The following is a 21,673-nucleotide window of genomic DNA, read 5'->3' on the forward strand; positions in this document are numbered from 1 at the left end:
ACAGGGCGGGCGCGCGTCCAAAGAGACTTGCAAGCGCACGTGGACACCGATGGCGTGGGTGCCCGCAGCTGCCGGAAGCGGAAGTGGAAGTGGGCAAAAAAGGGCCCTGGGAAATGGCAAACCATCTTTCGCGAGGAATGCCAATGTCTTGTTCATCGCAGGAAAAAGTCTTCCCACCACCATCATCATCCTCGTCCGATTTTGGGACGCCCGTTTCTTCCCTCTTCTTTAGCCATTGCCGCCTAAGCCTCAAAACATCTGGGGCTTTTTGTTTCTGTTCTATTTTTGCTGTAGGAAGTCGTTATTCTTTAACAGCTTTTTAATAGCTTCATTTATTCCCCTCCTCGTTTAATTCTTTGGTCGCATACGAACTCCTCTGCCCGGAATCGTACCATGGCTCCCCCTACCGCCCCCCTCAACCTCGACGTCGAGGCAATATCTGGCATTTGCGGGTAAGCTCGCCCTACCGTCCCTCGGCAGCGAATCGTACTCTCCGATAAGGTACTGACCCAATGCACCCAGTTCAATCTCAATTGCCTGCTGGGTCGTCGTCTTTTCGCCCCAGATCCTCGAGAACTTCCGTCGCGGCAGCGCCGATGGCCTGTCGCTGCAGTTCATTATCGTCTGGCTGGCGGGCGATGTTTTCAACATCCTGGGTGCCGTTCTCCAGGGCGTCCTCCCTACCATGGTGAGTCAGAGGCCCTTGCAACCTCGTCGCTCTCGCCATACTGCTTCGAGAACCCCTGGCTGACGCTATGACGCTGCCTCCCCCTAGATCATCCTCGCAATTTACTACACCATCGCCGATATGGTGCTCCTGGCACAATGCTTCTATTACCGGGGTTTCACCTGGAAGGACGAGGTCGTCCCGCCAGCCCCGAAAACGCGCAACCGCACCGGCGAACCGAACGAGCGGACCGGCCTCCTGCCCTCGGCCATCATCGATCGCGAGCGCCGGGGCTCCGATTGGTCTAACCTCTCCCCTGCCGCGCCGATGCGCCCCGAGAGCGCACCCGCTCCTCCTCCGAGACCGACGACGACGCTGCAGGCCCTCCTGTGGAACACCACCGCCGTGCTCATGGTCTGCGCTGCCGGCATAGTCGGCTGGTTCCTCAGCCGCAAGTACTCCCACCCCGAGGAGCCCGGCCACGAGACCAACGACAACGATGCTCTGACGTTCAACACTCTTGGCCAGGTCTTTGGCTGGCTCTGTGCCGTCTTCTACCTCGGCTCCCGCCTGCCGCAGCTTCTGCTGAACTACCGCCGCAAGTCCACCGAGGGCGTCAGCATGCTCTTCTTCCTCTTTGCGTGCCTTGGGAACTTGACCTACGTGCTCAGCATCTTCGCCTTTGACCCTCGCTGCAAGCACGACAAGTGCGCCCCCGGCGAGGCGAGCGCCATCTACGGCCGCTACATTCTGGTCAACCTGAGCTGGCTGGCAGGAAGCTTGGGCACCCTGCTGCTCGACATGGGCATCTTTGCGCAGTACTTCATGTACCGCGCCGATGAGTTTGCCAGCGACGACGAGGAGGAGGGGGACGACCAGAGCATCGACGAGGATCAGTGGGACCAGCGCCCTCTGCTCGCGCGCGGTGACTCTGTCTACCAGTAAGAGGTGGCAAAACCTCGACATGGTGGATTTTTTTCTTGAATTTTATTACGGGATTACATTGGTGAAAATATTTACGGGCGTACTCGATACACGGAAAAGGGCCGGGTGGTCAATTTTTTTTCTTCAAAAAGCATTCACTGCATTACAGGGCTGGGCAAAAGAAGGTTTATACTACCATCCGGAAAATTAAAAAGGGGCAGGGTTGGAGAGGTAGATCATCCGCCATGGCATGGATCATTTGGCTGTTATTTATCTTAGAGAAATCGGACACCTTTTCTTGACCAGTCCATCCCATTGCGCCAGCGACTGTGCCTCGGAGCAACACTCACATCCACCCGAGCCTCTTCCACACGAAGCTGGCTCCCCCCGCGAGCGCGGTGACACCCGTGAAGACGATCAACGTCCCGTAGCCGCTGCCGTACCCGAACCCAGCCTCCCCCTTCCACGGGGCACCCCTGATCAGCGCCTCGCTGAGCGGGCCCGAGATGACGTTCCCGATCCCCCGCCCCGCGGCCAACATGCCAAACACCATGCTCGGGTCGACGCCGCGCTCCCTCGCGCGCTCGTGCTCGACGACAACCTTCATGATGCCCGGCCACGCCGACGTGTACGCGCCGGCGAACAGCCCGTACACGACGCAGAAGGCGTACAGCACGCCGAGGGTCGACGAGAACCCCCACGCGAGGAACGTGCCGAGCGTCGCGCCCGCGCTGGCGAGCATCAGGCACGACGGGGCCGAGACGCGGTCGACGAGGGACCCCATGGCGACGCAGCCGACGACGGAGGCGACATTAACGAGGAGGATCGTCAGGGCCGAGGCGTAGGCCGAGGCGCCGAGGGCGGACTGCGCGTACGAGGGGAGGTAGATGCCCGGCAGGAAGAAGCCCAGCGCCTCGACGACGTTGGCGGCCTGATGCAGAGCGAAGGGGCGGCTCAGGGCGAAGCGCAGGTTGCTGAAGGGGCGCGCGTGCGTCGCCGGCGTCGCGTGCGTCGTCGACGACGCGGGCAGCCTCGGCTTGATGAAGAAGGCCAGCGGCGCCGTGAGGGCGAAGAGCAGGCCGGACCACAGGCGAAGGGTGGTGCGGAAGCCCATGCGGCCGAGGAGGTGCTCCATCAGGAGCGGCAGGACGACACCGGCGAGGCCAGTGCCGGACCACATGACACCATAGGCGAACCCCTTGCGGCGGACGAACCACTGGTCGATGTAGAGGATGCAGGGACAGTAGGCGATGGCGCCGCCGACGGCGTAGAGGACGCCTTGGGTGACGATGAGGTGGGTAACGGTGCGGGAGAATGAGGAGGCGGCGAGGGCGACGCACATGACGATGAGGCCGAGGATGGGCGCGTGGCGGGACTCGCGGGGGAACATGCGGAGGAGGCCGATTACGACAGGGCCAGAGAGGTACATGATCCCCTGGGGAAGAGGGGTTGTCTCGTTGTCAGTATAACGCATCTCGTCAAGGGGTCCCACGGAACCCAAGGACATACATACCATGGAACAGGTTCCGATGACGGCGATGTTGGGCTGGCCGGCGAACGGCGGGTTCGTCGAGTAGTGGCTCTGGAAGACGCCAAAGGCAAAGGGAAACCCCCAGACGAGCATCTCGACGGCGAAGCAGGCGGCGAGGAAGAGCCAGGCCCGCCTGCCGCCGTCGACGGGCGGGAGGGAGGAGAACTCGTGGCTCGCGCGGTGGGGGTCATTGCCGGTGTCGTTGTCGTTGTCGTTGTCGTTGCCACTACCGGACTCGGCGGCCGAGTACGGGTCCCGGGGCGGCGGTGTCGCCGGCGTCTTTGCGGGGGTCGGGATCTGTGTCTCCGGGGTGAGGTGTTGGAGCTCGGTCTGCGTCGACATGGTGGGCAATTCTGGTTGAATGCGGTTCCCTAACCCTTGTCCGGTCCTTCGATTGCTCCTACGAAAACCGGAAGTTGGAAAACCGGAAGTCGTATGTAGATGGTTGGGGCAACGGCTTTAAAGACTCGAATTGCTGCAGCGGTTGGGGGGCTCATGTCAGTGTCTCGGCGCGAATCCACACCACGCCCTACCGGTGACTTGTCGGTACAAGGGCGATTGGCAGACACAGAAAACCCATCCGTACCTACATAAGCACATGCTGGAGCACACGCTAAAACCCTGCTGCAGGAGGGGATTGAGGGGAGGTCCAATAGAATTCAGGGGCGCGTCTGTATTGAGCCCGATCGTCTTGTCACTACCTCATGAGATTCGCGTCCAGGGTCGTGGGCTTTCAGTTGTTATATGGAGCGCTGTGGCGCGGGTAGGGGATGGGTTTCAAAGATGGCATGGAGGCTTCTCCTTTCTTTCCGCAGCCCTCCAATTCTTTAGCGGAGGCGTTGGTCGTGTTCGAGTGGAACATATCTCGAAAAGCCTTCAGAACGCCAAAAGACGGTTTCTTGGGCTGCGTCTTCGCCCCTCCACTGGAATGCCACGCCAAGGCAAAGAGCCACCAGCCATGTCTCGGCGATCGTTTGCTGCCGAGACACTCGCGGACCCGGCGCTTCGGGTTGAGAAGACCCACTGACCGGTTCCGACCGACTCCGTGGCCCGGATATCCAGTGCGACAGCCAGCGGCAACTTGTTGAAATTCGTGTTCTCGACTTCGAATAAGCGTGGCTTTTCCGTTGAAATCGCCATAGCAGTTTTCTATTTGTCTGGAGACTGATGGGAACTGTTACCAGAAGCCCTCACCGGAAGCTGTCACGAAGTGTATTGGAGCTCTCAATGGCGACGCAGCAGTCATTAATGGAATCGAGGTACTGGTCGGACAGAAACCCACGCGTACGAACGCACCTTGATGCGCAAGCAAGCTCAGTATCCGGAGCCATGACAGACTGATTGTCCCAGTGTCGCAACACATCCAACGTTGTCTTTCTGGCCTCGCATTGTGCGGCGAATCCCCATCCCCTCATCCCATTGGGCCCGCCGTCCCAAGTCGCATTGTTTCGAGTCGAATTCAAGAGCCCGGCAGGCCTACCCCGTACCTTACCCTCGCGACGGCCCCAAACATCTCGCTACGACGCCAGAAGCAGGGTGTTCCTCTGGAGTCGGGTTCCGTCAACGCTAGCTGGAGAGGCTGAAGAAACACGGAATCCCCTCCCAGATCCCCCAAAACCCGAAGTCTTCGCTTCCCTGTACCTATACATGGTTAGCACCCACAGGACACCACGCCGAACCGCAGCTCGAGTTCTGCGCAGCAAGAACGGCCCCTCTCCAAAGCAGTTCATTCGTCACGCGCGGGGTTTTCATTGATTGGCGACGAGTCAGCATCGCGCGATCCCGCGCTCGATCGGGATCCCCGGGGTCATTTAAAGAGAAGCCCACTTGTCACCGCGGAGCCTTGCTACCTCGAATCCACCCGCGGAGACCGCGTTCTAGGGCTCTTTCTCGAGACAATCTAGAATAAACTAGCAAAGCCTTAAAATAGGCCGTGCCACCAGGCCAGGTGCTGCGCATCTGCGCCCCCCCCCCCCCAACAACAAAACATCGGATCTTGTCGCCAGCGCTGCATGAACTCAGGCAGGACGAACGAGCACCCAGACACCGAAAAAGACTTTGAGTCATCCCCTATGCCAGCGGGAGTGATGTAAGGCCGTCGACAAACACACACACTCTCTCCCTCCTGCTTATTAGTGCTGCCACCGTGCGACCTCGAGCAACTTTCCATAGTCATGTACCGACGCATCCCGCACTCGGAATCTCGCTCGCGGCCCCGCCGCTGGGGTCATTCCACCCATCCCCTCCCGCAATCGGGGACCCCCCTCCCTCCGGTCATCTTCGAGTGTTGTGCACAACCACGAGGTCAGGCGCAAGCCCTGTCTCAGCGCAGGACCGTTGGGAAGGGTATCCCGAGCCCCATGCCACACTGCCACACGGTGTGTCCTCACCGCGGGGAGGGTTTCTTGCATGGGTAGGTATGTAACGTACCGAACGGGGAAGAGAAGAGACGTCCCGCGTATATCGTATTTATTAGTGTAGGTATGTACGTACGTACGTGTGTGTGTGTGTGTGTACTTGCGTCGATCGGTATCGGCAGCTGGAACTCCAAAAACCTTCAAACACACCGAACCGGTGGACCGCCTGATCTAAGCCTCGCCCATCCTTGCATCTCGTTCGCTTGCATTCCCCTTCGTTAGTCTGGTCTGGTCTCCCCTCTCCGTCATGCAGAAGGGGTGGCCCCGGGACCGCGGGGACACGCACCTCAGACTCGGTTTCCCAACTCTTATTCCATGCCGTTCGTTCTTCCTCACCTTTGATAAAGGGATCGATCGCTGTCCCGCACGTCCATCCGTGTGACGACCTTGTTCTTCTTGGTTTTTACCTGAAAAGACCTCCCCCTCCTCCCACACCCGTTGCTCAACGTTTTCTTATATACACCCATACATACATACATACATACATACAACCGCCCACCACTCTCGTTAGAACACAGGGGTTAAATTCAAGAAGCCAACACGACCAAAAGGAAAACACATAACCAAACAAAAGGAGCGTCACTGCATCTTCCATCTGGAAACACTGCGCCGTTATAATCCCTAATCTACCTACCTACCTACCGAAAGAAGAAAATGTCGGGCCAGATCGAGTACAATCAGATGCCAAGAGAGCCCGCGCCAGCCGTGCTCTCAGAACGCAGCTTCAGCGCCGAGCAACCTGTGAGTTCCCGGCCCGAAGTCTTTCCTTCGGCTTCTTCTTTTACACCCTTTCCCCCCCTTCTCCCACCCGTTCGGCCCCTGTGCACACGACGGTGCAGCCCAATGTTGTCGAGTTCCAGCATGAGCTGACCGTCGACCAAACAGCGCCCGAACCAGCCCATGACGATGGACCAGACAATGAACCTGCGCGGCGGAGGCGGCGATGGCGGAGTAAGTTGACAACCCCAATCAATATCCTCCCCTCCTTCCCCCCTTCCCTACCCCAAACTCGCCTTCAAACTCCCCTACAAACCTCTGAAAACTTCCAAACGTCCTTGCGCGAGAAGAAGAAGAAAAAGGCCGGGGACGCTGATGCGCGAGAGTTCCCTCTCCGCCAAGCGCAATAGCTAATCGACGACCCCCGCTTCCTCAAGGCCGTCTGCTGCGGGATCTGCGCCGGCCTCTGCTGCTACGAGTGCTGCGACTGCTGCTGCTGCTGCTGCTAGTGGCACCCTCCCTTTTCCCGACTCGCCGAGTCGAAGGGGGCTCTTGGAGGTTGTCGGCTTCGAGATAAGAGATCGATGTCGCCCCCCTCGTAACGAGACGCGTGCGTGGGGGGATCGAACCGAGTCTGGGCAGCAGGGACAAAAGGAGGTGGTCTATATATGGACATAGGGAAGTGGCTTTTTTTTGTGGCTGGGGAAACAAGGCGTATACACCATCATATACCAGGGCATCGGGTTCCATGCCCGAGGCGTTTTTTTCTCTTTCTGTCACACTTTTGTAGAATACCGTCCTTAAACAATTGTACTTTTTTCTCCATTTTTTCACATAGGTGGGGGGGGGGGGGGGTATTTAGAGCTTGTCTTACATCGCTCTCATGACAGTCTACAGCCCGCTACGATCTCTCAACTAACACTTTTTCTCACCGCGGCGACACGGACTGACCGCGCCGGCACTTACACAGGGGGGGACACCGGCATCCCGTTTTCTCTTATACACCTTACAATTAAAACGTTCCCCCTCCCACTCACAGCTTGGAGCGGACGTCCTTGGCAGGCCTATCAAGACGGTCAGCATCACATCCGACTAACGAGACACCCCTCTCCTTCACGTACGCGGCAATCTTCTCCGTCTCCTTCTTGATGGCGGCGCCGAGATCAGGGGTGACACGCGAGAACATGTCGTAGGTGCGCGCGCGGACGTCCGGGTGGGCGCCGGCGAGGGCGCCCGAGACGTTGGACACGAAGTTCTTCTGCTGGCCCTCCTGGCGGCCGAGGACCTTCCAGAGGCCGAGGGCCTGCTCGTAGTCCTCGGGCTTGACGGGGCCGAAGAGGTCGGTGACGACCTCGCCGGCCCACTTCTCGTGCGGCGTGTTGACGGCCTTGACAGGCTTGTAGTCCAGGGGGCGGAAGGTCGAGGCGTAGTTCTGCAGGAAGTCGGGTCAGTAACGTTTGATTCGATCTTGGTATCAGATCCCCGTGGATGGGGAGGAAGGGGGAGGGGCGTACCGGGTTCGCGCCGTAGTTGCCGTTGACGGCCATGGCGCCGTCCCGCTGGAAGGGGTTGAAGGCGTTGAGGGGCGCGTTGACGGGGATCTGCTGGTAGTTGACGCCAAGACGGTGGCGGTGGGTGTCCGGGTAGGAGAACAGGCGCGACTGCAGCACGGGGTCGGCGGTGGGCTCGACGCCCGGGACGAGGTGGGACGGCGAGAAGGCGGCCTGCTCTATCTCGGCAAAGTAGTTCTCGGGGTTCCTGTTGAGGGTGAGCTTGCCAAAGGGCCGCAGGGGCACCTCGCTCTGCGGCCAGACCTTGGTCAGGTCGAAGATGTTCCACTTGAACTTCTGGGCCTGCTCGGGCGTCAGGGTCTGAACGTAGACGGTCCAGCTCGGGTGCTCGCCCTTCTCGATGGCCTCAAACAGGTCCTGGGTGTGCCAGTCGGGGTTCTCGGAGGCCATCTTGCCGGCCTCTTCGTTGGTGAAGGTCTTGTTGCCCTGGTCCGTCTTGAGGTGGATCTGGACGTAGACGAAGGAGCCGTCTGGCTTGGTCCACTTGTGCGTGTGGCCCGAGTAACCGTTCATGTGGCGGTACGAGTAGGGGGTGCCGCGGTCGGAGAAGAGGTGCATCAACTGATGAATGCACTCTTGGTTTTTCGTCCAGTAATCGAACGTTTCGCCCGTTAATAACATGGCGCACAGCAAGTTTAGAGGTCATCGCTTACCATCTGGTCGAGTTAGAAGTGAATCCCGTCGAGGGTGGGTGGTGAGACTTACCATGGTGGCATCCTTGAGGTTGGTCTGCGGGTGGCGCTTCTGGGTGTGGATGAACACCTGGTAAACAACGTTAGACCAACGCCCAAAGTAAGAGAAAGCCAAACGCTCCCTCCCAATAGATCAAATTACCGGGAATTTGACGGGGTCGCGGATGAAGAAAATGGGCGTGTTGTTGTAGACCCAGTCCCAGTTGCCCTCGTCCGTGTAGAACTTGACGGAGAAGCCGCGGGGGTCGCGCGCCGAGTCGGCGGAGCCCTTCTCGCCGCCGACGGTAGAGAAGCGGGCGAGAGCCTTGGTCTTCTTGCCGACCTTGCTGAGCATGTCGATGGAGCAGATGTCGCTGATGTCGTGGGTGACCTCGAACTGCAGGCCGGTCATCGTCAGCGTCTCCTCGTTCTCTCACAGACGGTCCTCATTCTTATCGACAGGAGAGATTCAGTAACGAACCTCGCCGTAAGCGCCGGCGCCCTTGGCGTGGACGACGCGCTCGGGGATGCGCTCGCGGTCAAAGTGAGCCAGCAGGTCGATCAGGTGGAAGTCCTGCAGCAGCAGAGGGCCCTGGGGACCGATGCGCTGCCACGCCTGGGGGTTCTCGACGGGGGCGCCATTGGACGTAGTGTAAGTCGGCTTCTCGTTGTACCGGTAGGTGGAAGGGGGTTTCTCGTCGGAACCCATCTTGGTCGTCGGGTCTGGTTTCTCGGCTTCGTTCGTGTGTAAGGAGGGGGGGGGGGGGGGATTCGAGTCGGTATTGGTGATGATGACCGGCAAACACAGGACGGCAAATGGCAAGTCAGATCCAAAGACGGATCAAAGAGGGTCACCAGGGGGGAAACATGAATAAATACTAATCTAATTCTCTGCCCGTACTACAAAGGGAAAAGCGAAAAGACGGCGGGACCCTCCCTCCCTCCCGGCAAGCACCTCGGCCCCTCTCTCTCTGTCTTTTCACCAGCAGCTCCAGTTTCTTTTGGCTCTTGGAGCCCAGTCTCCAGAAGCAGCTCTCCTCCCACTCAGGGCGGCCAAGTTACGAAGCAAAAACAGAAGCCCCAGGGCACGACATGCCAGGTTTGCGAAGCTCTGGCGGGGACACGCGGCCAATAGGAGGGCCGGTGAATGCAAGCTTGAGAAGGCCGAGGTCCACCGGGGGGAGGGGGGTCCATCGCGAGATTTCCTACGTAGTAGTCTTTTGGCTACTATCCACTCCATATGGAGCTCCACCCCTGCGTTTACCTCCATCAACAGTATTGCTTCTGGAATGGCGGCGACTTTTCTACATGGTCTTGCTCGGGATTCAACTCCAGCCTAGGTGTAAGAGGCTACGATGTATAAAAGTCGTCGCAATATCGAGCGGCCCTCGACATAATTCAAAGTCTCAGTCAGGCTGCCTTCTTCCTGCATTACTGGGCCCCTCCGACAACGGCGGGGTCCCACCACCCACTGCCAAGTTGGCCTTTGCCGGGTGCACCAGTCATGACCCGGTCTGGCTGACCTCCCCAGATGTTGCGGGGGAGAAGGAATGAGGACATGTTTGGATGCGTTGACGTCGGGTTGGGAGAGATTCGAGCCTTTTGGCCATGCGGAGAAAACTCGCAGAGATCTCGCGGGAGAAAGGGCGGGGGACACGGCGCAGCATGGACATGCCGATGCTCCTGGGGCTTATCCATCAGGCCACTTACATGCACCTCGACGGCTGAGCCAAGCACCGGAAGGCAGGCTCAAATGCAAACGCCATGTTGGTTCGCTTGTTATCTGTTTGATCTGCAATTGCCTGTCAAGAGGCAACCAATTTTCGGCGTTTGGATGAAGCTCTGGCGTGAACCCGAGTTCCCTTCATAGCCCGGGCCCGGGGATTCCGTCTCCCATCAACGACAGAACATTCCGTTTCGCTTCACCGAACCGGCTCACCGACAGCCTCTGCTCACTTCGTGTTTTTTGCCCGAATCGGGAGTAGGTGGACGCAAGCTGCCATGACATCACTGGGCCGGCCCCGAAAAGGCAGTCCAAGCCGGCGGTGCCCCATCAACAATGGCTTCTCCCTCGGCCTGGGGAGGGGAGTGGAGCGCAGGACCAGCAGCAGCAGCCAGAGATTGTGTTATCGCCGAGATCGCGCAGAGCGTTCCACGGTCAAGTCGCGTCTGCGCCATAGACTTTTTTGCGCAGCCGCCGAGGTCCAGGCAAGTCGCGGTGTCACATGGTTCTTTGCAGGCTCGGCTCACGAGCCCGCAGAAGATCGGCGGGTTTCCCGGGCTCTGCTTTGGAACGGCGCAAGTCGGCCAAGCGCCGAGGACGCCGAGGGCTGAGACATCGCACCTCGGCGATATCCCGGGGGTGTCCGGGTTCTTTCACGGACTTGGTGTTTTTGACACCGTTGATCCCAGGTCTTTTGTAGCACCACAAAGTACGTTTAACAAGAGAATGGTTCTATGCATATCGTAAAGCTACCCATGCCGCCGCTGCAGGGAACAGAGTAACCTTGGGAGAATTCGACATTGGCCAACTGGTACGAGGTAGGTTCCGATTCGGCTGACGGAAAAGCGTTCCGAAAGCGAAGTCGTTCCGAGGAAAGCGACAGTGGGACCGACCCGCCGGGCCACCGATGACACCTGTCAGACGGCCCTGTCAGCGGGAAGCGGCAAACCACAGCGTCTTGCCGTACAACGTCTTACAGCATTACTGTTGTATGTGTTTGCAGGTGATTTTAAAGTGAAGGATTCATCCTCTGATTTTCACTGGGCGAATGCCGTACAATCACGGCACGAGAGTCTTCAGATATCGTGCCCAAATTCAACGCGGGGAGACCATCACGTCCAAGTCTCAACTAGAATCGATTTGCGCCTTCAGTCTCACACCTGTCAACGTCGACATCGACTGAATGACATTGGCATATCGCAGGTCCGCTAATGCAATGAGAGGTGAAGAGCACCAGCGCCGAACTCGTGGAAAGAAAACGAAATCTTCCACCGTCTTGCACTGGTACAAGCACAGAATTCCGAGGGTACAGCGAGCACCACAAACAGTGTTTCTTGAAGTTTCCGCCAAAGGGTCTCACCTGAGGAGAGATGAGATGCCCGCCCAGGGGTTGCCGCAGACAGCCTAGGGTGATTTACGTACCAGGCAAAGCTGATTGTGACAACAGCTCTTATAAGGAGTCGTTTCCGTCGGGCACCCTTGGCGGAAGCCACAGGGTCGTGGTTTGCCGCAGTGCTCGCGGTGTTGATCCGCTTACCGTCGCGAATTTGCGGACGAGTCTCACAGCCGTCCTGGTCTGGGTACGCAATTGACAGAAGGAGAAGGCAACATCTTTGGAAAACCCGTTGCCAACTCTATAAAGAGATGAGGTAATCAAAGTCAGTAACATATTTGTAACACGAGGGTTGGGGGAGGTCGACGGTCGCCTATGATACCTGGATGCATTTTCTGTCTAGACTGTGATCGCATGTTTCTCCTCCAAGTAGACGAAAAGGAGAACCATGGCAGACGAACCGGACGTATCCACGCCCTCGTCGTCCACAGCACCCCCGAAATCCTACGAAACACGACACTCGCGACACGCAATACGCGATGCTCGAAACGGTTGATGGACAAGCGGGAAGGCCTGGACGAACGTGGCAAACTCTCCGCAACGGGAGAGGGCAACGTCACACCCGCATCCGACCCGGGCCCGAACGTCGTAGTCGTTGTCGTCGTCTGTCCACAAGGCGAGGAGGGGACGTGATTGTGAGCAAACATGAGTCTACTTCACCGCCGCGTTGCATTCGTGATTCATCGTCGCATACGCATCTGTGAATCACAGCAGACGTCCGTCAGTCTTGGGGTTGTTTTAAAAAGGGGGACCCATTTTCGTCGTGGGGAGCAGGCCTCATTGATGACAAGCTCGAAATCCCATTTAAGATATCGTTTTCTCTCTGTACTAGCAGTAAGAGTCCCAAGGACCCCTAGCCTCCTGCTCGAAATCCCATGTATGTCGATTTTTAGTGCCCGAAGACGAGCATATTTATCATCAACAACCTCATACCAATACTTTCAGTTCAAGCCGTAGACGCCTCACCTCCGGAAAATCCGCCCAACATGCACCTCGCAAAGCCCCTTTTCCTCCTCTCCCTCCTCGCACTCGCGGCAGCAACGCCGACACCCACCTCAACCCCACCCGCGGACGGCGACAGCGACGACGAAGTCTTCTGCCCGGGGGATACCATCGCCTGTGGTCCCTTCTGCGTCCAAGCTACCCATCGTTGCTGCAACGAGCCCCTCACCCCCGACTTCTGGTCCTGCGAGAGCACTCAGACCTGCGGCCCGACAAAGAAGGCTGGCTGCCTCACCCCGCCAAACAACAACAGACCCTCCCCTTCCTCATCCTCATCCTCATCCTCGCCTCCGGCCACCCCGTCCCCCTCGTCGTCAACCCCCCCGCCATCCACCACGTCCCACTCTCCGGCCATAACGGTCTCATCCACAGCAATGCGGACGCGGACGATCCAGACGCGGCCATCATCTGACGTCTCGCAGCCGACGTCGACGGGCGCGGGGAAGCCGCCAACGTGCGTCTTCAGGGAGCCCGTCGCTAAGAGGGTGCCCTCCGAGAACGAGGGAACGCCTTGTCCCACCTCGCTCGTGTCGTCCGACACACCCACCTCGATTCCTCCCAAGACGGGCATGGCGGCCGGCCGCCGGCCGGGGGTTGTTGCGGCGGTTTTCGGAGCGGTGGCCGCGTTCCTGGTTTAGGTAGAGGATCAGTCGCTCACAGGTGTTTTTTTAAAAAGAAAAAAGAAACCCCGGTGTTGCTTCTCGTCGGTAGTTTACTCTAAGTATATGAATATCAGCTCATCGTCATGACCTCGTGAGGTCCTTCCGAACACCATACTGCCAAGATCTAGGGAGAGAGGTGACCGTGTCAGAACAGAACCAGGGACGCGGTACGACGTCCCCGTGCTGGCATTAGAAGCATATAAACTGATAAAAGGATGAATCAAATCGAGTTTCTCTCTCTTTCTCTTTCTTTTCCTCGTCTCGCCAGGATCTCTGATCGCCTCATGAAAAGTATATGCGCAATACGTGTCACTCCATCCATGTTCGAGAGCCCTCCCGTCCCAAAAGAATAAAAAAAGTCGTCAACGTTATGGGTCACACGCGGGGCTGGCTGGCAAAAACTTCCTCAATGCCCTCCTTCTTCCGTACACTGCCCTCGTCCCTAGACAGGAAGACACACCAGGCATGCCCTTCCCCTATCGAAGACGTCGACAAAACACACGTTGCTGCGCAGCTCTACCCAACTAAAAAGGGCTGTATTATAAATCGTGAGGGGCGTTATATATAAAGGTTGATCGGTGAGGTCGCCGCATGGGATCCACGAAGTCGGAACTCCGAGTTTATGACTCCTGATTGACGGTTTGCTACAAGATGTCAGCGCTCTCTGTCAAGAAAAGGGACCGCCCCCCAAGGAAATCGAGGGACGAGACAACGACATACGACAAGCCAGTCCATGCCCTCTGTAACGCCGCTGCCGTCGACGGCGGAGCAGGCCATGATGCTCCAGTTCCGGTCGCGCAGCTCGCCCAGACGCAGCGCCTCCGAGATCTCGCCCGCGCCCTTGGCACCGGGCTGGTCCTGCTTGTTGGCGAAGACGAGGAGCGAGGCGTCCTTGAGCTCCTCCTCATTGAGCATGGCGCCCAGCTCCTCGGCGGCGGTCTGCAGACGCTCGATATCGGTCGAGTCGACGACGAAGATGACGGCCGCCGTGTTGGCGTAGTAACACCGCCAGTACGGCCGGATGCTGGTCTGACCGCCTAGATCCTACAGGCGAGGGCGCGCGGGGCGCTTGTGTCAGTCTCTTTGCATGTCTGCTGCAAGAAGAGGGGTCGGTCTCCGCGTACCCAGACGTTAAAATTGAGGTTTTTGTATGTGACGGACTCGACGTTGAATCCTATCGTAGGGATCGTGGTGACAACCTCGCCGATCTAGAAAGTTCAATGGGTTAGTCTCGCCGCCGTTTGCACATGCGCGCGCGCGATTAGCGGCTTCGTATGGAGCACAGACTCACCTTCAACCTGTACAGAAGTGTCGTCTTGCCAGCGTTATCCTACAGTTGGAATTTGTCAGCCCTTTGCGCTCGTTTTTCGGGGCCCGTCTTCTTTTCTCTCTCTCTATTTTTTTGGGTCTCAAAGAGAGCAGCGGTGATGGGTACTGCCCGGTGCGGTGTGTTGCGACGTACCAGTCCCAAGATCAATATCCGGATCTCCTTCTTGGACCACAAGAGGCCGGAAAGCCATGACATGCTTGCGCCCATCTTGATAGATTAACTTCGGAGGGCTTGAAGGGCGTCGTTGTTGCAGCTGAAAGTCGCCAGGTAGGGATGCGAGGGCGGTGGTGTCGCGGGTTCGGGAGCGTTGCGACAGGAGATAATAGTGGTATGCTGTCACAATGCCTAGGTACGCGGTTGGCCTCGGGACAGGAGGTTTGGAGGGTGAAATGGTAGGCAGTAAAGGTGGCTTGTTTCCCAAGGGGCGATACCAGAATGACGGAAGTGCAAACGAGAAACTCCGCTCCAGAGAGTCAGACGGTGAGTTAGCAGGCCAGGGTACGGATGCCTTATGTACAACGCAGGAACAGTATCCGTATTGGTAATGCGGAATCAACGATGGGTGGTGAAGTTCAGGGGTAAAATGAAATGACCCAGAGTCTATCTGTCCCTTTTCCCCTTTGGTTCCAAATCGCCGTTTCGTTTCGTCAAGCCATTTTTTTTTTTGTCTCTCCGGCCCAGTGGACAAAGAACCGTTGTAAAGGTTCTCGATGGCTTGCTCCCCCGAGAGGGAAGACCCGTTTTCCACCACAGCACTACAGGAGTGCCACTGTGCCTGCCTCCCGCCCCCCCCCTAAATGACAGTTTTTAAGACATGCATGGATGGGAATTCTGGGCTCCGGGCGTCCAAACGGGTCCGCTAGCTGCCAGTGCCACTGCTGATCGCCGAGCCTTGGTCGGTACTTGGCTCATGTACCAATTGAGACCCCAGAGCTTCACGTAAGCACTCTTCATTAATGCCTGAGGTTTCCAGTCTATGTCAGCACTTTCCCTTATCTAATCAGAGACCCCTGTGGAAGCCACATTCTGCTGAGCCTCTGAGGCGAGTGCCTTCCTGCAGTGACTCCTCTGGAAAGCGTGACCGGCCCCACCGCATGCCCTGCCCGCCAATCAGGGCAATTGCGGGCTCGCTAACCCGGTACGCCTCCTGTGCGCACGAATTCTCTAGAAATGAGAAATTCCTCCGCAACCCAATCGAGAGCACAACTGCACCCAAAGGACTCGACCACTTTGATCAGCCAACAGCCGTCAAAATGCCGGTACGTGATGTCCACGCCCTCTCTGCGCGCCCCCTTTCGACGACGACGACGATGATGATGTGACCTTCCCTCTCCCCGCGCACGCGCGGTCGAAATTTACCTGGAAACCCGGATGATGGAGGAGGCACCCCGCGATTTTTTCGCTATCGCGCGGGTTCATGGACTTTGAGAGAAGACCAGCAACGGAGACGAACGGGGAGACAACACACATCATCACCATCGAAGAAGGAGGGGGGCTGCTGCCAACGAAGAAACATTCTATACCCGGAAGCAGAACGCTGACGTTCCTTTCACGAATACAGAGCCACAAGACTTTCCGCACGAAGCAGAAGCTCGCCAAGGCGCAGAAGCAGAACCGCCCTATCCCCCAATGGATCCGTCTTCGCACCGGTAACACCATTCGGTACGATACACCCCTCCTTCGAGAGTTGCTACTCTGGCACCTCTTCCGATCCTTCGTGAAAGGAAGAGGACCGGACGAGAGATTCTTGACCCCCGACACGCTTGTCTCCCCTGCATCGCAAACAGAATACTGACACCAGGCACAGCTACAACGCGAAGAGACGCCACTGGCGCAAGAGCAAGCTCGGCATCTAAACCACTCGCGTCCTTCTCTCTCTTCAAAACCCCCCCCTTTGCCATACACCCTTGCGGGCTTTTCCCCTGGTCCTTCCATGGCACCGCCGACCGAAACGACGACACCGCGCTCGAACTTGGGAGAGGTTTCCTCTAACAACTGGGAGGGGTCACTCTGACGGACTCGAAACGAATACCCACTGGCTACGAGTTCCGATTCGTGGGGGGGAAGGGGAGTCTACACAGGATGGGAGGGGAAACAAAATGGGAATGCCCGGCTCGGCTAGACTCTACGTATTGCATGTTACGGTCATAGGGAAAGGAATGCAAAATCATTGATGCCTCTGAACGAAGACACGAGGCCCCCAACGACTCCCCCCGTCCGTCTGAACCGCGTCTCGGTGATGGCCTCGGACCAATGAGTCCTGGTGGCCCCCACTAGCCGTTGCTTGCATTCATCGGGCTCGGTTGATTATGCCGAAATATCGATCCGCTCTACTCGTCCATCTTTCCAATCAATTCTAGATTGACGACATTGTCCCATGCCTGGCTGAAATGTGAATTGTTCTTTCGGCCCTGGAACGAAAGAAGCCTGAAGCCCCGCGAATGCCCGCCACGTGTGTTAGGCCGCTATGGTGCCACCATGAATCGTCGAAACCGCCTTCTGGCCCGGAATTCGAACCTTCCATTATCGGGACACTATCACAAGCATGGTACCACAGATTCTTTTGCCTAGGTGGACTTTGTGGCGCTCTGAGAGACACAATATTGCCCCCACAAAGTCACATGGTCCTGTGTGCTACATTTCTTGATACAGTTTCAATAGGTAGCTGACAACACCACACTGGAAAGACTTCCTGGCCAGAGGAGATATATGCTTACGTCCGACGGGTATGTGAAAGGGTCAAGCTTCCGTCGGCGTCTGGCGCCGGCGAGTAGCGCATTCACCCTCCGCACATGAGAGAAGCACCACCACACATGTCGCTGTCACCATCCTTGTCCAGCGCCTCATTATATTTTCGTTTGCGAATAAACACTGAAATTGCTTTGCTATGACTGTCTAGCAAACCAACCGGCGAAGCATATCTGCTTCGAAAGAGGCAGTCGTGTATCGACCGCGTCGTTCTCCACCCTGATGTCCCTGTCCATGAACACCCAAAGCCTGGCCTGTGAAGCGAACCTCAAATTTCCAGGTAACCCAAACCGAATCAAAGAGCGATCGTCATAAAACGCCGGAGTACGATGCATCACACATTAGGAGTGAGGGAGATATCCGAAGAGGGATTCGAACCCATACTCCGGCCGCCACTCGAATCGTCCGAGGGTCTCATCGGTCCTCGGCCCACTCGTTCTCACGGCGAATCTGCTCCTCTTCCTCGGGCGTAAAGTCGTTGGTGATGTTGAATGTCTTACGAATTTCCTCCGGGGACTTGCCCTTGATCATGTTGGCGACCGTCTTGCAGCCAACGTCGAGGAGGGGCTTGATGTCCAGGTAGTTGGAGGCCTAGACGGACGTCAGCTTGGGCACGCTGCCAATTGGGGCCAGAACGAGGGGGCAACGTACAAGGATGATCTCAAAGAGCATCTCCTGGTCAACTTGCATAAACTTCTGATCCCACTCCTCAATCTCGGTGGTCTTCTTGCGAGCATCGTTCTCATCATCCTGGGTCTGGACGGGATCGTTGCGGTGGTGCTCGCACCACTCGATCACCTTGCGAAGGACAGCCTCGTTCACCTGCAACGGAAAGAGTTAGCGAACTGTCCAGAAGTGAAGCAAGAGGTGGCGGGATTGAGACGTACGTTCGGGATGGGAATGGGATTCTCCTGGCTGATACTATCGTCGCCAACATCCTCGAGCATGTTCTTGATGAGCATGGAGCGCTCAGCGACAACGCGATCTAGAGTCCACCAAATCAACAAAACGCGACAAGGCCGAGTGGTGGCGTGAGGGGTCTGACGTACCGACGGGAATGGTGATGTTGTCGTTGGACTGCACCCAGATCTTGGAGTCCTTCTTTTCGGCGGCCATCTTAGCTGATATGTATGGATGACTGTGGGATACTATCTTCTGGAGCGTCAGCTTGAAAGTGATGGGTTGCGATGGGCGAGCGGGCGAGTGGTAATTGATTGATTGATCGACTGAGGCCGTTTGTTGGTAGAGGAAGGTGGGGGAATTATGTAGTCGGTCGGAGGTGGCAGTCGCTGGATTGTGTTATAGACATTCACTCACATATCGGAGAAAAATAAATCTAAGTAAAGGGTTCGTGGGCGGAAGTAACTGTGGGCTGTTTCCGTTTGGGTTGGTGATTTGGTACCGACAAACGGGAGGTAAGTAGGTGATTTGTGGTTGGAGATGGCCTTTGAATCACGTTCGCGGGCTGACGTTGGTTTTCAGGCTGGGGGCAGCTGGTGGAGAAGAAGAAGGCACAGAGGGTGCGGCTACCCGGAGAGGGTAGAAGCAGTGAAGGCAAAGGGCAGGAGGCACGCACTTTGGTTGGTTCAGAGAGTTTGTTCTCGGATGATAAGTGGGTCAATTAGCCTTGGTTGCCTGGAGAAGTTGGTCCATGGGCACTGCAAATCCGCCGGCCACTCAGGTTCCCCGCTCAAATGCAGGTCAATGAGAGGCATGGCGCTTCGAGGTGGGAGATCCGCCCCGTCGAAGAGTCTACCTAGCTACCTATTCTATAAGAGAGAGAGAGAGAGAGAGAGAGAAGGGGGATTTCTAAGAGCACTGTGTCTTCCAATCCAGGGTACCGGGGTCGTTAGGCAGAAGCATGGTGGAAGTATCCCTCTCACTTGGATGACTCCTCCCCGAAGTCATACACGTTCTTGGGGCTGGGAAAAGAAGGCACGGACTGCTGCATGCCATTTGCGGCTTACTAGCAGAGTGGCTTTGTTTGCTGCTGCCACCAGGCCGCCACAGCTCAGCCCTTTCTAGAGTTAAGTCGATAGGTTTCTACATTGATTAAACTTGATGACTTGAATATTTTGGGCATCAAATTGTCGAGTTTTCGTCTCTGCTTTGCGCGACGTAACTTGGGCATGCGCTTCAGAGTTGAACCAGTCATGACGACTTGGCCGACGAATGAACGTTGTTGGATGCCAGGTTGGCTGCTCGAGTATCTGATAAGCTGAAGCCTCAAGCCAAGTACGTTGGGGGATAGAACTGGCGTGATGCGCAGCAGCAACAGTTCGAGGCACCAGTTCAAAAAAAACATGAGTGACTCCGCGTGTCACAATGCCACTATAAGTATGGAAAGTTGGCGTTCTCTGACCACACCTATGACAATCTTCTGGCCCAGGACAACCACGTACGCAGTGTGCATCGTGGACTCTTTATCATGCTTTCCTGATGTCGAACTCCTACAATAGAGATTTGAGATTGATCTGCCAAAGTATTTCACCATAAAGACCTTCGGAAGCACTCGATGATCGGGTCTGGAACGGGGTTTCCAACTGTCGTTGCTGTCTCATGACACAGGTCAAGACAAAGCCTCCTTAGAGAGAACCCATGACCATATGCCAACCCATGATCTTGTATAGCGCCTCTAACGAGAACCGAGTTTGAGAAAAGCGCATTCTTCCCGCCGCATGTACCAGGTAAGAAGATGCAACTGTTAAGGGCAACCTAAACGAAATGTTTATGCCGGGCTGTCGATGCCAACTGGCAAATTGGAGAGCGCAACATACGGCCCTGCCACCGGTCACCAGGAAGGCGCTTGGTGCTGTTGGACTTGGGTATGTCTGCTACGCCAGGGGCCGAGAGAGCCGGCGAGGCAGACTCGGCGCGATCCAGACTGCACCGAGACCGAAGTCGAGTCTATGGCCCCTCCGTTTCCGTGCCGGCGGAGCACCGTCAACCAACCCGCCCAACGGTTGTACGGAGAAGACGAGGCGCTCAGGCGAGTGGCTCTGACCCTAGATAGCTAGTGTACGTAGTCCCAAATTCAAGGCTGTCGAGGTCGACGACGGTCCAGTCGGCCGTCAGGTTTGTCCTCGCCATCTGAGCGCGGTGCCCTATTTTTTTTCTTGTGGCATGGTTGACTGTTGTCTGCTCACAGAAAAAGTCATGGATGTGGCCCGGTACCGAAGCCAATATCAGGCTGGAATCTGGAGAAGACGGGGGGAGATAGGACAAGCCAGGGCCGATGGCGAAAGCGAGCTGCATGCACTTAAAAGAAGCCTGTCTACTCCACGGAATCGACCCCCACGACGAGCAGGGGAACCGCTGGTCTCATGACGCGCAGTCAGATGGCGCGAGACACTGGGGGATGGGGACATATGGCAAAGCATTCCTGGCATTTGCGTCGCGCCAGGAACTTGGAGTGCGAGACTGAGGCTGGGCGGGAGTATATACAGCGATGACTTGGCCGGTTTCACGGAGGTGCGCCGCCCTAGGCCTCCGTCTGCGATGACAGTCATCCATGATGACCAACCCCATGGGATAGCGCATCGGACCTCGAGGGGCGCGCCAAGCCGAAGCTTCCGTTGAGGGCGCAGACGCGGCCGCGTCTGCGCAAGATGCGCCCCCCCCCCCCATCCCCCGGGGTCTAATGTCATTCTGTTCGTCTGATATCGGCCCTCGCAGGACGAACGGGGGGTGGTTAGTTAACCCGACTGGTGTGTGGCGCGTGTGTGTTACTTTGGAGACGGGTTGGCATCAAGGAAGTCGACGAGTTGTCCCCAGGTCGAGGAGATGGAAAATGGATCAAATGATGCATGATGACAACCATACAATCTGACGGCCATGGTTCGAGAAACCTGATGACTGACAGCGTGTTATCTGGTTGGCCTCTGTCAGGGGAAAGGGGTGTTGTCCTCCCCTCCCCACCCCCTGGTGCTTGACGAGAGAGGGCGAGGAGGAATAAATCAGAGAATGGAAGGTCGCCAATGCTATTCCGTCCTGCCCGTTTTGGGGGCTAGCGTTCCCACACGAGAGCCCTAGCGAGAGGAACTTGGCAGGGAACAGGGGGCCGTTGCAGGCTTGCAGCGGGCTCTCTCGGCCAGAGGTCTCACTCCTCAGGTTTGGCCAGCCCCAGCAGCCACGTCGCGCATCACGCTGCACCTGCACCGTGGTATAGGACAGCTGCACCGGGTTGGCGATCCCTGTGCCTGTGAGGTGTGCCGCGGAACAAGCATTTTACCAAGCAAAGGCAGGGCAGGCGAGAGCAAGAGGCATATCGCATCGTGTCTGTCTGTCTGTCTGTCCCTTCCTTGCAAAAATAACACC

At 57.1% G+C, this 21,673-nt stretch overlaps 11 protein-coding genes across 11 annotated transcripts; 5 read left to right on the plus strand and 6 right to left on the minus strand.

Moving 5' to 3' along the window:
- Position 1: 1 nt before the first annotated feature.
- Positions 2 to 1,919, plus strand: CDEST_00664 (uncharacterized protein). Its single transcript, XM_062916823.1, has 3 exons — positions 2 to 452; positions 523 to 688; positions 776 to 1,919. The coding sequence occupies exons 1-3, from the start codon at positions 394 to 396 to the stop codon at positions 1,610 to 1,612; spliced, it is 1,062 nt and encodes a 353-aa protein (XP_062772874.1). The 5' UTR covers positions 2 to 393; the 3' UTR covers positions 1,613 to 1,919.
- Positions 1,920 to 1,937: 18 nt separating this feature from the next.
- CDEST_00665 (Putative major facilitator superfamily, MFS transporter superfamily) lies at positions 1,938 to 4,557 on the minus strand (the record flags this gene model as incomplete). The annotated part of the gene is made up of 3 exons (XM_062916824.1): positions 4,419 to 4,557; positions 3,105 to 4,279; positions 1,938 to 3,026 (listed from the first exon to the last, which is right to left on the minus strand). The coding sequence occupies exons 2-3, from the start codon at positions 3,462 to 3,464 to the stop codon at positions 1,938 to 1,940; spliced, it is 1,449 nt and encodes a 482-aa protein (XP_062772875.1). The 5' UTR covers positions 3,465 to 4,279; positions 4,419 to 4,557.
- Positions 4,558 to 5,859: 1,302 nt separating this feature from the next.
- CDEST_00666 (uncharacterized protein) lies at positions 5,860 to 7,095 on the plus strand. The gene is made up of 3 exons (XM_062916825.1): positions 5,860 to 6,280; positions 6,425 to 6,490; positions 6,667 to 7,095. The coding sequence occupies exons 1-3, from the start codon at positions 6,194 to 6,196 to the stop codon at positions 6,763 to 6,765; spliced, it is 252 nt and encodes an 83-aa protein (XP_062772876.1). The 5' UTR covers positions 5,860 to 6,193; the 3' UTR covers positions 6,766 to 7,095.
- A 3-nt stretch (positions 7,096 to 7,098) lies between these two features.
- On the minus strand, positions 7,099 to 8,452 carry CDEST_00667 (Putative catalase hem-binding, catalase immune-responsive domain, catalase core). Its single transcript, XM_062916826.1, has 3 exons — positions 7,771 to 8,452; positions 7,378 to 7,688; positions 7,099 to 7,320 (listed from the first exon to the last, which is right to left on the minus strand). The coding sequence occupies exons 1-3, from the start codon at positions 8,446 to 8,448 to the stop codon at positions 7,290 to 7,292; spliced, it is 1,020 nt and encodes a 339-aa protein (XP_062772877.1). The 5' UTR covers positions 8,449 to 8,452; the 3' UTR covers positions 7,099 to 7,289.
- A 1-nt stretch (position 8,453) lies between these two features.
- CDEST_00668 (Putative catalase core domain, catalase, mono-functional, hem-containing, Catalase superfamily) lies at positions 8,454 to 9,330 on the minus strand. Its single transcript, XM_062916827.1, has 4 exons — positions 8,980 to 9,330; positions 8,662 to 8,895; positions 8,533 to 8,589; positions 8,454 to 8,483 (listed from the first exon to the last, which is right to left on the minus strand). Exons 1-4 carry the CDS (start codon positions 9,205 to 9,207, stop codon positions 8,463 to 8,465), a joined length of 540 nt encoding a protein of 179 aa, XP_062772878.1. The 5' UTR covers positions 9,208 to 9,330; the 3' UTR covers positions 8,454 to 8,462.
- Positions 9,331 to 10,557: 1,227 nt separating this feature from the next.
- On the plus strand, positions 10,558 to 12,801 carry CDEST_00669 (uncharacterized protein; the record flags this gene model as incomplete). Its single annotated transcript, XM_062916828.1, has 1 exon — positions 10,558 to 12,801. One exon carries the CDS (start codon positions 10,558 to 10,560, stop codon positions 10,966 to 10,968), a length of 411 nt encoding a protein of 136 aa, XP_062772879.1. The 3' UTR covers positions 10,969 to 12,801.
- A 1-nt stretch (position 12,802) lies between these two features.
- On the minus strand, positions 12,803 to 13,348 carry CDEST_00670 (uncharacterized protein). The gene has a single exon (XM_062916829.1). It carries the CDS (start codon positions 13,185 to 13,187, stop codon positions 12,813 to 12,815), a length of 375 nt encoding a protein of 124 aa, XP_062772880.1. The 5' UTR covers positions 13,188 to 13,348; the 3' UTR covers positions 12,803 to 12,812.
- A 118-nt stretch (positions 13,349 to 13,466) lies between these two features.
- CDEST_00671 (Putative small GTP-binding protein) lies at positions 13,467 to 15,133 on the minus strand. The gene is made up of 5 exons (XM_062916830.1): positions 14,741 to 15,133; positions 14,570 to 14,608; positions 14,403 to 14,486; positions 13,999 to 14,322; positions 13,467 to 13,922 (listed from the first exon to the last, which is right to left on the minus strand). Exons 1-5 carry the CDS (start codon positions 14,813 to 14,815, stop codon positions 13,899 to 13,901), a joined length of 546 nt encoding a protein of 181 aa, XP_062772881.1. The 5' UTR covers positions 14,816 to 15,133; the 3' UTR covers positions 13,467 to 13,898.
- Positions 15,134 to 15,720: 587 nt separating this feature from the next.
- On the plus strand, positions 15,721 to 16,989 carry CDEST_00672 (Putative large ribosomal subunit protein eL39). Its single transcript, XM_062916831.1, has 3 exons — positions 15,721 to 15,867; positions 16,170 to 16,270; positions 16,416 to 16,989. The coding sequence occupies exons 1-3, from the start codon at positions 15,862 to 15,864 to the stop codon at positions 16,462 to 16,464; spliced, it is 156 nt and encodes a 51-aa protein (XP_062772882.1). The 5' UTR covers positions 15,721 to 15,861; the 3' UTR covers positions 16,465 to 16,989.
- On the minus strand, positions 16,990 to 18,907 carry CDEST_00673 (Putative S-phase kinase-associated protein). Its single transcript, XM_062916832.1, has 5 exons — positions 18,674 to 18,907; positions 18,406 to 18,508; positions 18,244 to 18,341; positions 18,008 to 18,178; positions 16,990 to 17,947 (listed from the first exon to the last, which is right to left on the minus strand). The coding sequence occupies exons 2-5, from the start codon at positions 18,470 to 18,472 to the stop codon at positions 17,771 to 17,773; spliced, it is 513 nt and encodes a 170-aa protein (XP_062772883.1). The 5' UTR covers positions 18,473 to 18,508; positions 18,674 to 18,907; the 3' UTR covers positions 16,990 to 17,770.
- A 54-nt stretch (positions 18,908 to 18,961) lies between these two features.
- CDEST_00674 (uncharacterized protein) lies at positions 18,962 to 19,433 on the plus strand (the record flags this gene model as incomplete). Its single annotated transcript, XM_062916833.1, has 1 exon — positions 18,962 to 19,433. One exon carries the CDS (start codon positions 18,962 to 18,964, stop codon positions 19,379 to 19,381), a length of 420 nt encoding a protein of 139 aa, XP_062772884.1. The 3' UTR covers positions 19,382 to 19,433.
- Between the last annotated feature and the right edge of the window lie 2,240 nt (positions 19,434 to 21,673).

The sequence above is a fragment of the Colletotrichum destructivum genome, chromosome 1 (genome assembly GCF_034447905.1).
Source record: "Colletotrichum destructivum chromosome 1, complete sequence".
Classification (NCBI taxonomy): Eukaryota; Fungi; Ascomycota; class Sordariomycetes; order Glomerellales; family Glomerellaceae; genus Colletotrichum; species Colletotrichum destructivum.

Coding starts and splice junctions, on each gene's coding strand:
- CDEST_00664 (XM_062916823.1), top strand. CDS start 394: ATGGCTCCCCCTACCGCCCCCCTCAACCTCGACGTCGAGGCAATATCT. Junction 453..522: donor GCAATATCTGGCATTTGCGG/GTAAGCTCGCCC, acceptor CAATGCACCCAG/TTCAATCTCAATTGCCTGCT. Junction 689..775: donor AGGGCGTCCTCCCTACCATG/GTGAGTCAGAGG, acceptor GCCTCCCCCTAG/ATCATCCTCGCAATTTACTA.
- CDEST_00666 (XM_062916825.1), top strand. CDS start 6,194: ATGTCGGGCCAGATCGAGTACAATCAGATGCCAAGAGAGCCCGCGCCA. Junction 6,281..6,424: donor GCTTCAGCGCCGAGCAACCT/GTGAGTTCCCGG, acceptor TCGACCAAACAG/CGCCCGAACCAGCCCATGAC. Junction 6,491..6,666: donor GCGGAGGCGGCGATGGCGGA/GTAAGTTGACAA, acceptor CAAGCGCAATAG/CTAATCGACGACCCCCGCTT.
- CDEST_00667 (XM_062916826.1), bottom strand. CDS start 8,448: ATGTTATTAACGGGCGAAACGTTCGATTACTGGACGAAAAACCAAGAG. Junction 7,689..7,770: donor GCAACTACGGCGCGAACCCG/GTACGCCCCTCC, acceptor GACTTCCTGCAG/AACTACGCCTCGACCTTCCG. Junction 7,321..7,377: donor GAGACGGAGAAGATTGCCGC/GTACGTGAAGGA, acceptor CCGTCTTGATAG/GCCTGCCAAGGACGTCCGCT.
- CDEST_00668 (XM_062916827.1), bottom strand. CDS start 9,207: ATGGGTTCCGACGAGAAACCCCCTTCCACCTACCGGTACAACGAGAAG. Junction 8,896..8,979: donor GCGCCGGCGCTTACGGCGAG/GTTCGTTACTGA, acceptor ACCGGCCTGCAG/TTCGAGGTCACCCACGACAT. Junction 8,590..8,661: donor GCGACCCCGTCAAATTCCCG/GTAATTTGATCT, acceptor GTTGTTTACCAG/GTGTTCATCCACACCCAGAA.
- CDEST_00670 (XM_062916829.1), bottom strand. CDS start 13,187: ATGCCCGTCTTGGGAGGAATCGAGGTGGGTGTGTCGGACGACACGAGC.
- CDEST_00671 (XM_062916830.1), bottom strand. CDS start 14,815: ATGGGCGCAAGCATGTCATGGCTTTCCGGCCTCTTGTGGTCCAAGAAG. Junction 14,323..14,402: donor ACCTCAATTTTAACGTCTGG/GTACGCGGAGAC, acceptor CCTCGCCTGTAG/GATCTAGGCGGTCAGACCAG. Junction 13,923..13,998: donor AGGGCATGGACTGGCTTGTC/GTATGTCGTTGT, acceptor GACATCTTGTAG/CAAACCGTCAATCAGGAGTC.
- CDEST_00672 (XM_062916831.1), top strand. Junction 16,271..16,415: donor CGCACCGGTAACACCATTCG/GTACGATACACC, acceptor CACCAGGCACAG/CTACAACGCGAAGAGACGCC.
- CDEST_00673 (XM_062916832.1), bottom strand. CDS start 18,472: ATGGCCGCCGAAAAGAAGGACTCCAAGATCTGGGTGCAGTCCAACGAC. Junction 18,179..18,243: donor ATCCCATTCCCATCCCGAAC/GTACGTCTCAAT, acceptor TTTCCGTTGCAG/GTGAACGAGGCTGTCCTTCG. Junction 17,948..18,007: donor TGCTCTTTGAGATCATCCTT/GTACGTTGCCCC, acceptor ACGTCCGTCTAG/GCCTCCAACTACCTGGACAT.